This window comes from Pyrus communis, chromosome 16 (genome assembly GCF_041283825.1).
Source record: "Pyrus communis isolate YQ-2024b chromosome 16, ASM4128382v1, whole genome shotgun sequence".
Classification (NCBI taxonomy): Eukaryota; Viridiplantae; Streptophyta; class Magnoliopsida; order Rosales; family Rosaceae; genus Pyrus; species Pyrus communis.
Window position 1 is genome coordinate 17,855,999 of NC_142580.1, and position 13,487 is coordinate 17,869,485.

Here is a 13,487-nt window from a genome sequence, read left to right on the forward strand (position 1 = left end):
ACAATGATTTAAATTCCCCCGAAAATCATATGTATCTGCATTTGGTTGTGGCTTTATTCATTCAAACAACCAAATTGCACAATGCAGTTAACATAAAACCCAAACACGAAAACAACAATAGTAGCACAAATACAACGATTTAAATTCCCCAGAATCATATGTGTATGCCTTTGGTTATGGCTTTATTCATTCAAACTACCAAATTGCACAATGCAGTTATCATAAACGGACATTTGGAAATGGGAAATATAACATGACACGAGATAAATTAGAACAAAACACAACACCTTTTATTTACTCATAATGTATGTATTGAGTACTTCCCCTACATAGATCAGGTAACAAGATAATGAGTATTAGTTCACTATTTGGCCAAATATTAATTGTATACAAACTCTTCCTCTATTAAGAACAAGCAGTATATATAATAAGAACAGTTAAAAAATAACAAAAATAAACAAAGCCCATTACAACAAAATCACTAAAAATTAAGAAGGGATCTGTACATATGAAGTTGGAAGTAGAGGAAATGGACTAATGGATTACTGCTGCTACACAAGTGGAATGTTGGAGAAAGAGAAGCCCTTGTACCCTTTATATGCATAGTAAGCAATCTGTGTGTAATAGAATCTCGGAAGAAACAAGATCCCACCAAGTATTGCAAAAAATAACCCTGAATTTATTGAAAAAACCCACTAAAAATCAAGAGAAAAAGTTGAAAATTGAACAAAAGGGGCTTTAGGGTTGGGGTTTGTAAGGTAGATTACCGTGAGCTTTGTCGCCGCTGGCATGGTTATAGGCCATCAGGATGACGATAACAAGGCCGAGAGTGTCGGTGACGAGGAGGGCGAGGGCAAGGGCAATCTCCTTGATGGGAGGCTTGTTGTTGACTGTGTATGAGTCCTCCATCATCATGTCTTCATCTGTAATCGAAAATGCATGATCGACGTATGCCTTGGTTGATTAGATTAAGCTCTGAGAACTGGGTTATGGTTTGTTTGGAATTTGGATTTGGGATTTTAGCTAAATTTTGGGTTTTGGATTTGTGAAAATTCAAAAGATTGAAGCTTTTGAGTTTTTGTAAAGGTCAAAAGGGAGAAGGGTCAGAGTTGGGGGAGAATTGAGGAAGAAGAAGAAGATGGAATGGACACGGTGATTTGTCTGCTGCTAACACGTGACATGTACGCAGTATTTGGTCGGTGTTACATTTTCCTTCTTTATTTTTTGGTACATCAAATGATGCATCATAAGTTACATTATATAATCTCGTGTCATGCTAATTTAATTCTCTATTTAAAGTACAGTTAAATAGATTTTACAGGAAATTGGACTTCATTTCCTACAAGACTTACTACAAATCGAATCTTAGAATCCAATGTTATCAACGAATTTAACTTTGGCAAGTTTACTCAACTTGAGATTTTTATCCTTCTGCACTTCCCACGCGCACCAAAACATATAACGACATATATAAAGGAAAAAATAATTCTAAAAATTCTGAAAGACTAAGATGTGTACTTTTCTTTTCAAATAATAACCAAATTCAATTTGTTATTGTCATTGCTTAGTTAAGGTTCACATAAACCTAGTAATTTTTATAGGTCATAATCAGTCTCTGATGGTTTAACACCTTTATTTGCTGCATTATACTATCCTTTTATTGCCCTTGGAAGGCACACAACAAAGTTTTGGCATGGTTGACGAAGACTGATTTCAATCCCTTATGTTAATGCTGGATCTTTTTCGGCCCACAAAATGGCGTAGGTCGGGAAAGAGGCTCGAAAGCCGAACTGAAGTCAAAGAAGATTGAGAATTTCAAGGCCCAAGGGAGTTAAAAAGAAGACTTATCCGAGTGCTAAAGTCGACCGCTCGACCGCTTGCCAGCTCAGCAGCTTAGTCCAACTAAGGCTACATAAAGTACTTTCCAACCGCTAGATACATGTGGATAGTCTGACAACTTTAAGACACGAGGTTTTAGAAGCAGACCTACTTAGACACCATGCGAGCCACGTGTCAATCCACAATCAAAACCAAAAGCCTAGGACGGGACATAGAGGTAGTCAGGCTACTGCTCGGAGGAACATGGTTAGTTAACCGAAGCCGAGCAAGTCGCTCAACATGTATAACTCTAAAATGGCGTGCAATACCGACTAAGCAAACGTTTGATGGTTAAAAAGTTGTAGCACGTTATCAAGGAAAATTGTGCATTTAACACTAGAAAAAGTGAGATTAGGTTAGCCCAAGGCTTCTAGGTTCATAGAGGGCCTATATCAAAGTATGGGAACCTCTTGTAAGGGGGTTGGACGAAGTGACAAAGAAATCTAGTCTTTAGCCAAGAGTCTATTTCATTCTAGTTTTTATCACAAGCCTACCATAGGCTAATTGTTTGATTTTTTTAACTTGCAAGTTTTGAGCATTAACAGTTTGGCGCAGTCTGTAGGAAACATATACAATTTGGTTGTGTTTTCTACTTAGTTGCCTTAGCCACATTCCAGGATCGTGTTTAATTGAGCATAATAACCAACAAAATGATGAAAGATAAGGCCATTTATGGCAGGTCCAAAGCGAATAGTTGCAAAAGAAGGCGAGAAGAGAAAGCCAGGCTCGCTAGTGTGGAGGAAAATATGAGTGATATACTTGCTAGTGTTGGAGAGATGAATGATGTAAGAAACCTCATCCATGCTCAAAACACCTTGCTCTAAGAGAAGCATGTCAACTTCTTAGAGTGAATCACTCAAACCAACAAGAAGATCGATAGGACGTCCAGACTGAGAGCTGATCTTACCAATGACCCAAAACATGTAGGTCCTCCTCCTCCAAGAGACATCAGCTGTTAGGAATGATGTGAATATGCCCCTAAAGTCATAAATATGAAGCTCCGTGCAAATGAGAGTGCTTGGGGAAAAGGAGCACAAAACCACCGAACAGATAACCAAGGTGACTGATCGCAAATCCAGGAAACCGCCCAAACATAAGGAGCACCCTGACGGAGGTCATAGACAAAGAAATGAAAAATGTATATGATTGGTTAGAAGGCATAGGGAGGTCATGGGCGAGGAAATGAAAAGTGTTTAGGACCCCCAACATCATTCGTACTCTGTTTCCGAATGGTTTAGTAAACTAATTTAACAATAATTCAATTCTAATTCATTCTTAAACCAATTACATCTCAATTCAATTTCTCCTCAATTTAATTCACCTCATTCTAATTAGGATCAGTAAACGAACCATAAATATATATTTGAGCTGCAGTGGTTCAGTTGTCAAATTAATATTTGAATTCAAAACCATTAGGAAAATGATTATTTGGAATTGGTGTTTAGAGAGATTGCGTGGGGCATTTTGGGGAAAAGAGCAGACAACTTTATCTGTTTTATAAAACTTTCATATGATGAACCTCATTGGCCCATTTTGTAGTGCAGGTTACAGATTTTGACAAACAGAAGTGACCCGACATCTTCTGAATTGAATTACAATTGAATTTTATCTTCCGGAGAAAAGCAAAATTAGTAAATTTTGTTGGGACCCTATAAAACGATTTCCAACATATTTTTTTATTTATAGTGGTGATTCTTTGATATCTCAGAGAAATATTTTTTCTTATGATTAATTTTTAACAGAGCTCGGAAATCGAAAGGGCTAAAGAAATTTTGACACATTACGAACATAATCAAATGCCATACGTTTTTTTTAAACTTTCAACTAATGAATTCTTTTATTGAGCACGATTATCTTTATGATGCATGACTCCTTTTATTCAGCTTTGAATTCTTTTATTGAGCAATCTCCAGCCTCCATAAAACCCTTATTTACTCCAAATAAACTAGTCCTATGTCCCTATAATACATCTTGTTCGTCTCCTAACCCTCCATCATCTTTGTTTAAACCTCATAAATCTTCTCTCAATGCAATATCTCCGATTTCTCCTTATTCCTCAACTATCTACATCATCCTCTAACCCACCTCTGGCATCCTCCTCTGAGCCACCTTCGACATCTGCTTCAAAACCATGTCCATCATCCTCTACTGGACTTCCCATATGCTCCATTAAGCATCGTCCAATGTTTAAACCGGTTCTATCCTGGGCCTCTTCAGATGTATTAGATCAAAAGGGGAAGAAAAGTTATGTGCGTGTCGAGAAGGATTCATTACCTATATTCGCAATTCCTAATGATATGAAAGATTTGATCAAGAATGGCATTATGCCGAAGGTTCTAAACCAGCCTCTGACTCCCACCACATATAAGGATTACTTCACTACATTCTCATTTGTTGAAGAGTTCTACTATAAGGTATTTTTCGTAATGCCTTTTTCCTCTTAACTTGTAATTTATGAAAACTATGACCGATATCTAAGAGCATGTTTGGTACTCTACTTGAATCTAACTTTTTAAATTCAAAAACAATTTTCAAGTTTTAGACCTTAAAAACTTGTTTGGTAGTACTCTTTTAAAAAACTAAACTCAAGATTAACTCAAAAATATAGTCTATTCTCTAAAAATGTAAAAAGTTAGTTTTTAGAGTTTTTAAACTTAAACTAACTCCTTTCTTTTCTCTCCCTCCTCCCCTCTCACTCCAAATCTATCTCTCTTTTCTTCTTTCTCTCCTTTTTTTTTTTTTTTTTTTTTTAACCTTTTTCGTCTCTCCTCCAATCCACTATCTTCATTCTCTCGGTACTTTCTCTCACTCCTCTTGATAGGAGCATATTTATGCGACTTAGTTAGCTTGTTTTCTTGCATTTACATAGTTAGTTTCAATTTATTATAGTGATTTAAGCTACTTTCGTGTGTTTGTAGGTTTAAATGACAAAGTTGGCAAGAAAGTGCAATTTGGAGCATTTTAGAGCAGTTTTGGGCTTGGAATGGATAGCACAAGTATGGAGTAAGGTGGATGGACGAATTTGAAGTTCAAGAGAGGCTAGGAACATGCTACAAATCTAGAAGAATTAAATCAAAGACTTGGAAGATAAGGAATCAGCTAGAAACATGGAACATTATCCAAATTACCTTATCTTATCCAATCTTATCTTATCTTATCCTATCCTAATCTTTTGCTACCTTAATTCTAGCTGCAAATAGGACTCCTTTTCACATTAAATCACCTAAATATCAAGTTCTAGAAGCCCTATTTTTGTGCCCTGAGTTTATTCCACATGTAACCCTTCTAGAAGTTCTAGAATCTGCCACAAGGACCATTCCTTGTTCTCCTTGGAATTTGATTGAAAGTGTCCTTGTTCTTTGGTGATTTAGAGTCCTAATTCCTCTCCTTTTTAGCCCAATTTTGTGCCTTCCCTTCACCCTATAAATACATGATGCTGCAACATTCATAAACCACCACCCTCTACCACAAATTCACACCACACCATCCACCACACCTCAAGAGCCTAAAATTCAGAAAATCCCCATTGTGTCGCAGCAAGGAAGGAAGGAAGAGCCACCTAGAGTGTTTCTAGGTGTATTCTATCTTTGTTTTCAATGTTTAAGTTTAATTATCTTTGTTTTGAGAACATGAGGAGCTAAACTTGTTTTAGCTAGAGGAGACTTTGATACCATGATTATATTTGCAATATGAATTGATTACTTTCAGTTGTGATTTCATAAATTGTGAATGCAATTTACTTAACCGTTTGATTAAGAACTTATTCTTGCGTGTTGATTAAAAGGGCCCGCTTAGTTTGCATGCATGAATTTGATGCTAAAATATAAGGGAATTTCATCTAATCGTTATGAACTTATATTTATAAGTAGTGGAGGTTGCTAGTCACAATTGTGTTAAGTAAATTCCTGGCAAGAGTATCATGCTTTTCATAGTTACAAAAGCCTTATCAATGCTTATGATTTTCACAAAGCTTAATGATCTTTGATTGTATCTCTATTATGCTATTCATTTAGGGAACTGTTGAAGAATAATTTGGTTGCCGATGCATATTCCATCCAATTCATTGAGTTAAGGAAAATTTGAAGGTTAATTAGTGATGTTCATGGTTAATCTGGGGTGTTGAGGTTCATGGTTTATTTGAAAAGCAATTGGAAATCAATTTGTATGCAAGTGTGTCATGTGTGGAGAAGGACCCTCTAGCTGGCTTATCACCCATAATTTTCCCTAATTTCGTCCAATTTGTTTAGAGTCTTTAGATTCTGTTTGTTTTTATCTTAATTTCGTCAAAAATCCAATCCCCTTTACTTGGTTGTGTCTTTTAGTTAGAATCTGTCCAAATTTATGTTTTTAAGTGTTATGAGTTAAAGTTAAGTTTTCGTCCAAATCACCCTTTAGAGTCTAGTTTGAGTCTATTTGATTGTTTTGTGCTGTTTTGAGTCTTTTTAATTTGTTTTGAGTCATATAAGTCTAGTTAAGTGTTTTTAAGTTTAGTTTTGTATTTTTAAGTCAGTTTAGAGTAGATTAGCATCCTTCTAATCCCTGGCCTAAAACGATCCCTACTTTCATATACTACAATCATAGGGTTTTAATTTGTGTGCTATCTTTTATCACATCAAATTTTGGTGCCGTTGCCAGGGATTAGTAAAATTGCTAATCACTCTGTTTGTTTGTTTATTTTTTCTTTTGATATTTGATTTAGTTTTATTTCTTTGATTAAAGGTATTAGAGAAGCAAGACATGACAATTGCTAATCTTCAAGCTCAAATAGCGAATCTTAATTCTCAGTTGTCACAGTATGTCGAAGGGTCCACAATGCAAAGTGTCCCTACATTTGATTCTTCTTATAGGCAAGAACATCAAGCAAATCAATGTCCACAAAGAGGTTGGAAGAATGTCAATACCTGCGATTTTCAAGATCATAATCAATCAGGGAACTATTTGTTTTCCAACATGTACAATTCAAATTGGAGTGATCATTCAAACTCTATGTGGTGGGAATCTCAACAAGTTCAACACGAAGGATATTGGCAGCCATATAAGGAGTTTTATTTAAGACCTATGCAGCCACCACAACCTCATATACGATATGCCCAACCAAACTCAGGTTCGTCAATAGATTGTGCTCAAATTCTTGATGAATTAATTTCTTTGGTGCAGGGCTCACAAAATCAAACCAAGGAAGCTCAACAAGGAGAATATTAGTAGCCATATGAGGAGTTCTATACAACGCCTATGTAGCCACCACAGCCTCTCCCACAACAATCCCAACCAAATTCAGGTTCGTCATTGGATTATGATAAAATTTTTCCAATACTAACTTCTTTGGCACATGAAGTACGAAATCAAACCAAGAAATTACAAAATCAAGCCCAAGTGATGAGCGAATTAAAGAATCAAATGGGAGAAATCGTGGAATTTATGGGGCAAATGCAAGAACAAAGTGAACTATCCGATTGAACTGTTGAAATTGCTGAAGCTATCACCTTGGAAAGTGGCATGGAGATTGGAGATGAACCCAAGACGTCCAAACCAAGCCAAAACATGGATGAACAACTGTTGCTCGATAAAGAAGAGGATAACAAGGCCACGGCAAGGGAAGAACCACCCTTGCCGTAGCCCCATATGCCCTCTATGCCATCCACTACAACCAAGGTAAGCCCAAATTCAATTCGTCTTATCCCCCTTCCACCAAATGTCCCTATTCCTTGCAGGATCATGCAATCCAAGGAAGAAAAGGGTGAGAAAGGCATCTTCGAAACCTTTCCAAAGAATCAAGAGCAAGAAGTGGCTGGGGAATGTCTAGAATTCATCAAAAATGATATACTTGAGACAACAATTCCCAAAGAAGTTGGATTTTATGACACAGGACAAGTCATAACTCTCAAAACACCAAATCTGGTTGAATTTTCTAGTCCTACAACTTTTGAAGGGGTGTTTATTCTTGAGTTCATGTTGGAGCACACAAGTAAGCCACCTTCTCGAATTTCAATTTTGCTTTATACTAATATGTTGTTAATGATTCAGGCACCCACTCTAGAATTTAAACCATTACCGGATCATTTCAAGTATCACCTCCCATTCAAAGATTAATTCCATGCCATGGGACCTAGGGGAGCATAAAAGGAGGTATCGTTCAACTGGAAGATGTTAAAGCAAGCGCTTCTGGGGAGGCAACCCATGCGTTCAAATAAAGAAAACCTAGGAATCTCCGGCTCCATAACCAGATTTGCTTTCCTAAACCATGCTCTTTATTGCTTTTACTTTGCCATGATTGTCATGATTGTTAGTTGTGTTGTTTGATTGTTTGCATGTGAGTCTTTGTTTGAAACATTGAGGACAATGTTTGGTTTAAGTGTTGGGGGGGGGGGGGTAAATGAAGTGTTTTTCATGAAAATTTGTTGGATTTTATCACCTATCACTTCTAAAGTTGTTACTCACTGTTTTAAGTGTTTTTAGTGTGTTCTGAAGTGTTTTGAAGTGTCTTAAATAGAAAATCCGAAAATTTGAAAAAAAAAAATCAAAAAAGAGTTTTGAAAAACCCAAAAAGAGTCGTTTTTGTGTGTTTGTTTGTGTCTTAGGGTATCTTCCAACACAATGATGAGGATTTGGTTTTTAATTGCATGACTGTTAAGGAAAGTGACAAACTTGGATGGAAGTTTGATATGCTCTTTGGTTTATGCTTAGTTGTAGTTGTCATTTACGAATTCACATGTAATCACAAAAAGAAAAAAAATCAGTTTTTGTAACATGCTTAAATGAAGAAACTCAAACTAACACTACAACCCTGAGAGACTTGAGCCTGAACTTTATTGGGAGAGTTACTAATCTTGATGATTTTGTTTTCTAAAGTCGTTGCATGATCTCATTATTCTTTGCTTGGTTTCTACTTAGAATGTGTTTCATCACTATAGTTCTAAATACTAGAACTCATGCCCATTTCATTCAAAGCATGATATTGATTGCATAACATACAATAAGATGAAGTTGTTTTAGTTAAACCAGAGCCAAAAAGCCTTACCCTATGCATATGTATTGTAGGTTTAACCCCTTTGAGCCTTAGTTAGCCTTTTTTCTTTGTTAACCACATTATCCTTACCTAGCCTAGAATAGGACTATCTATACCCTTGTTCTTAAAGAATAGTGGAGCATGACTTAGAGGGAATTCCTTTTGATCTACAATTTGTAGAAAAACAAATGTGGGGAAAAGATTTTTCATTGGAATTCTATGAAGGAGTATGTTTTGTGTGCCAAAGAAAAAGAATAGGGCACAGGAAAAAAAAAACGTGAAAAAGAAAAAAAGAAGAAGAAAAAGTTGAGAAAAGAAAGAAAAAGAGTTGAGAAATAAGTGAGAATGAACTCGCAAGTATTGGTTATTGAAGAAAGGATCCAAAAGTTTGAATCTGGCCCTAAGTGATGTGTGAATCTTCCTTTCATGTTTAAAGTTGGTTTCTGCATTCAAAAGTGAATTCTAAGTGTTTATTTCATTACTTTGCTTACTATTGCTTTAAGAACTTTTGTTTATCCTTACCTTTCTTTGTTAGCCAATACCTTAGCCCTGTTATAACCCTTTGACATCAATCTTGATTGTTATGTGTTTCAATATGTGGAGTTTAAAATTTGTAAGAGCATATGGTATCCCTGGTTCTCACGTCTAAGTAGTGGCATTCCATTCTTGAGATCATATATATACATGTTAATAATTCCAGAAAGTGTCTTCTTTGATTATACATATGTGAGTATTAGTCTACATGTTTACATCAATCTTCTCACATATACTTAGTGTAGGGAGTGTAGTTAGAAAATCTGTGTGAAAATAGAGAGTATATCCGGTGAGGAATTGAGGAAATCTCTAAGGCATGTTACTAAATTCAAAATGTTGTTTTAATTGATTAAATGCGAGCTAGTGAGTGGTGACTATGGTTAAGTATATGCTAAAGGGTAGAGATAGCTAAAATCTGTGGGAGTAGTGATTTTTAACATGTCATGTTGCATTGGAAATCCCTAAGGTAAATGTTGGAAGGTCTAGGTTATGTTTTGTTTGTTTTGTTTTGCTCGGGGACTAGCAAAAGCTAAGTGTGGGGGAATTTGGTAGGAGCATATTTATGAGACTTAGTTAGCTTGTTTTCTTGCATTTACATAGTTAGTTTCAATTTATTATAGTGATTTAAGCTATTTTCGTGTGTTTGTAGGTTTAAATGACAAAGTTGGTAAGAAAGTGCAATTTGGAGCATTTTAGAGCAGTTTTGGGCTTGGAATGGATAGCACAAGTATGGAGCAAGGTGGATGGACGAATTTGAAGTTCAAGAAAGGCTAGGAACATGCTACAAATCTAGAAGAATTAAATCAAAGACTTGGAAGATAAGGAATCAGCTAGAAACATGGAACATTATCCAAATTACCTTATCTTATCCAAACCTTATCCAATCTTATCTTATCTTATCCTATCCTAATCTTTTGCTACCTTAATTCTATCTACAAATAGGACTCATTTTCACATTAAATCACCTAAATATCAGGCTCTAGAAGCCCTATTTTCGTGCCCTGAGTTTATTCCACATGTAACCCTTCTAGAAGTTCTAGAATCTGCCACAAGGACCATTCCTTGTCCTCCTTGGAATCTGATTGAAAGTGTCCTTGTTCTTTGATGATTTAGAGTCCTAATTCCTCTCCTTTTCAGCCCAATTTCGTGCCTTCCCTTCACCCTATAAATACATGATGCCGCAACACTCATAAACCACCACCCTCTACCACAAATTCACACCACACCATCCACCACACCTCAAGAGCCTAAAATTCAAAAAATCCCCATTATGCTGTAGCAAGGAAGGAAGGAAGGGCCACCTAGAGTGTTTCTAGGTGTATTCTATCATTGTTTTCAATGTTTAAGTTTAATTATATTTGTTTTGCAAACATGAGGAGCTAAACTTGTTTTAGTTAGAGGAGACTTTGAAACCATAATTATATTTGCAATATGAATTGATTACTTTCAATTGTGATTTCATAAATTGTGAATGCAATTTACTTAACTGTTTGATTAAGAACTTATTCTTGTGTGTTGATTAAGAAGGCCTGCTTAGTTTGCATGCATGAATTTGATTCTAAAATGTAAGGGAATTTCACCTAATCGTTATGAACTTATATTTATAAGTAGTGGAGGTTGCTAGTCATAATCGTGTTAAGTAAATTCCTGGCAAGAGTATCATGCTTTTCATAGTTACGAATGCCTTGTCAATGCGTATGATTTTCACAAAGCTTAATGATCTTTGATTGTATCTCTATTATGCTGTTCATGTAGGGAACTATTGAAGAATAATTTGGCTCCGATGCGTATTCCATCTAATTCAATGAGTTAAGGAAAATCTAAGGGTTAATTAGTGCTGTTCACGGTTAATCTGGGGTGTTGAGATTCATGGTTTATTGGAAAAGCAATTGGAAATCAATTTGTATGCAAGTGTGTCATGTGTGAAGAAGGACCCTCTAGCTAGCTTATCACCCATAGTTTTCCCTAATTTCGTCCAATTTGTTTAAAGTCTTTAGATTCTGTTTGTTTTTATCTTAATTTCGTCAAAAATCCAATCCCCTTTACTTGGTTGTGTCTTTTAGTTAGAATCTGTCCAAATTTATGTTTTTAAGTGTTATGAGTCAAAGTTAAGTTAGAATTCGTCCAAATCACCCTTTAGAGTCTAGTTTGAGTCCGTTTGATTATTTTGTGCTGTTTTGAGTCTTTTTAGTTTGTTTTGAGTCATGTAAGTCTAGTTAAGTGTTTTAAAGTCATTTTAGAGTAGATTAGCATCCCTTCTAATCCCCGGCCTAAAACGATCCCTACTTTCATATACTACAATCATAGGGTTTTAATTTGTTTGCTATCTTTTATCACATCACATCTTCCTTGCTATCTAGTCCAATCCTCTCTCTTCATTCTCTTTCCTTCAATCATCTCTTACTTTATTTCCTCCTCTCTCCTCTTTCTCCCTCTCCTATGACCCCCTCTTTTTAGATCTCTTTGTCTAGTTTAAGTCGTAAGATTTAAAAAATTTAAATCGCAAACCAATCAAGTTTTTGAGTCTTAAAGAAAATTGTTTTAAAAAAATGTTCTTAAAAAATGTTTTAAGAAATGATAAGAAATTTCAAATTGGATACCAAATAGGCCCTAACCTTTTACTTAAGAAAATTTTGAAAGATATGAGGGGTACTATCTTCTTATAAAGTCTCGTTAAGTTGTGCTCATAGTATTATTGCTGTCATTGGTTGGTCTTATGAATTATAGATCATAGGGTGTGATGATAGATACAACTTTAACATTGTTAATTTCTTATATGCTTTGCATCCTTGCAATGAAGTAAAATTCATGCTTTTCTTTGAAACAGAAATGGCCTCATTTCGATTTGGAGAATGTCATTGTGGAGTTGCACCAAATAACAATTTAAAAAAACCAGACAGGGAAGAGAAAACCTTTTTAGCATTTGATATGGCCTATTTTCCTGCGAATCACCCATTTCTTTTGTCGAGGGACTTGGTCTATGTACGACCATTAGGGACAAACGGTGACCTTGACTAGTTTCGTTGACAAAAATACTACTGTTATAGTTACTGGTGAAACAAGAAACCGTTCGCCTTTGGTTTGAGCTGACATCGAAAGGAAAAAAGGACTAAAGATTTCACTATTTGAAAGACTTTCCAATCCAGTGCCATGTTGTGTAGAAGCCTCCGTTCAGTGTGTTGGATTTGGCATTAAATCAACAAACGTAAACTAAAAAGGATTAGGATATCTTAGATGTAAGATATTTGGATTTGTGTTTCCTAGTTGGTTTGGGATTTGGTTTTAGTATAGGATTTGGTTTCCTATATTCTAGGGATTTTGTGTAAACCTATGACATATATTAATATAAATAGATGGATGTGGGATAAAGTTTTGTGTGTGAAAGTTGTGAGAAGCATAAGTTTGTATACTTGAGAACACTTTGTGTTTGTGAGTTATCTTGTATTTGTTGGTAATCAATAAAGCTTCCATTGTTAGAAAGGTACTCCTATATTGGAGGAACTCTGAAATCGTTGTGTTTTGTTTATTACTTTATTGTTTATTGGTTTAGTTTATAACAAGTGGTATCCGAGCTTAGGTTATTACATGGGTTGTGACTATCAAGCAATTACGATGACTGGTGATTCTACCAGTGGTGATGATGTTGAAGAAAAGTCTGGCACTAATCAAACCAAGACGAAGGTTTAGAGTGATAGGTTTGAAATTGAGAAATTGGATAGAACGAACAACTTTGCTATAAGGCAATGTGAGGTTTGAGATATCTTGATACAACAAGGTTTGGTTGTTATGTCAGGAGACATGCCGTTTTCGATGAAAAAAAGAAGAATGGGAAAGATTGAATGCTCATGCATGTTCTACAATTTGGCTATGCTTAGGAAATCAACAGAAGTATGATGTGATGAACATAACTTCTACGAAGGAATTGTGGGCTGCATTGGAGACAAAATATATAAAGAAGAGTGCAGAGAATCGACTGCATCTCAAGAGCAAGTTGTATAGGTTCCAATACAAAGAGGGCACGAATATGATTGGCCATCTAGAAGAGTTTAACAAGCTTCTAGCTAAACTG

The 13,487-nt window shown here is 35.7% G+C and overlaps 1 protein-coding gene across 1 annotated transcript; it reads right to left on the reverse strand.

Annotated features, from left to right (window-relative positions):
- Positions 1-268: 268 nt before the first annotated feature.
- Positions 269-4,048, reverse strand: LOC137732807 (uncharacterized). The gene is made up of 3 exons (XM_068472075.2): positions 3,964-4,048; positions 768-962; positions 269-673 (listed from the first exon to the last, which is right to left on the reverse strand). Exons 1-3 carry the CDS (start codon positions 4,046-4,048, stop codon positions 552-554), a joined length of 402 nt encoding a protein of 133 aa, XP_068328176.2. The 3' UTR covers positions 269-551.
- Positions 4,049-13,487: the final 9,439 nt, after the last annotated feature.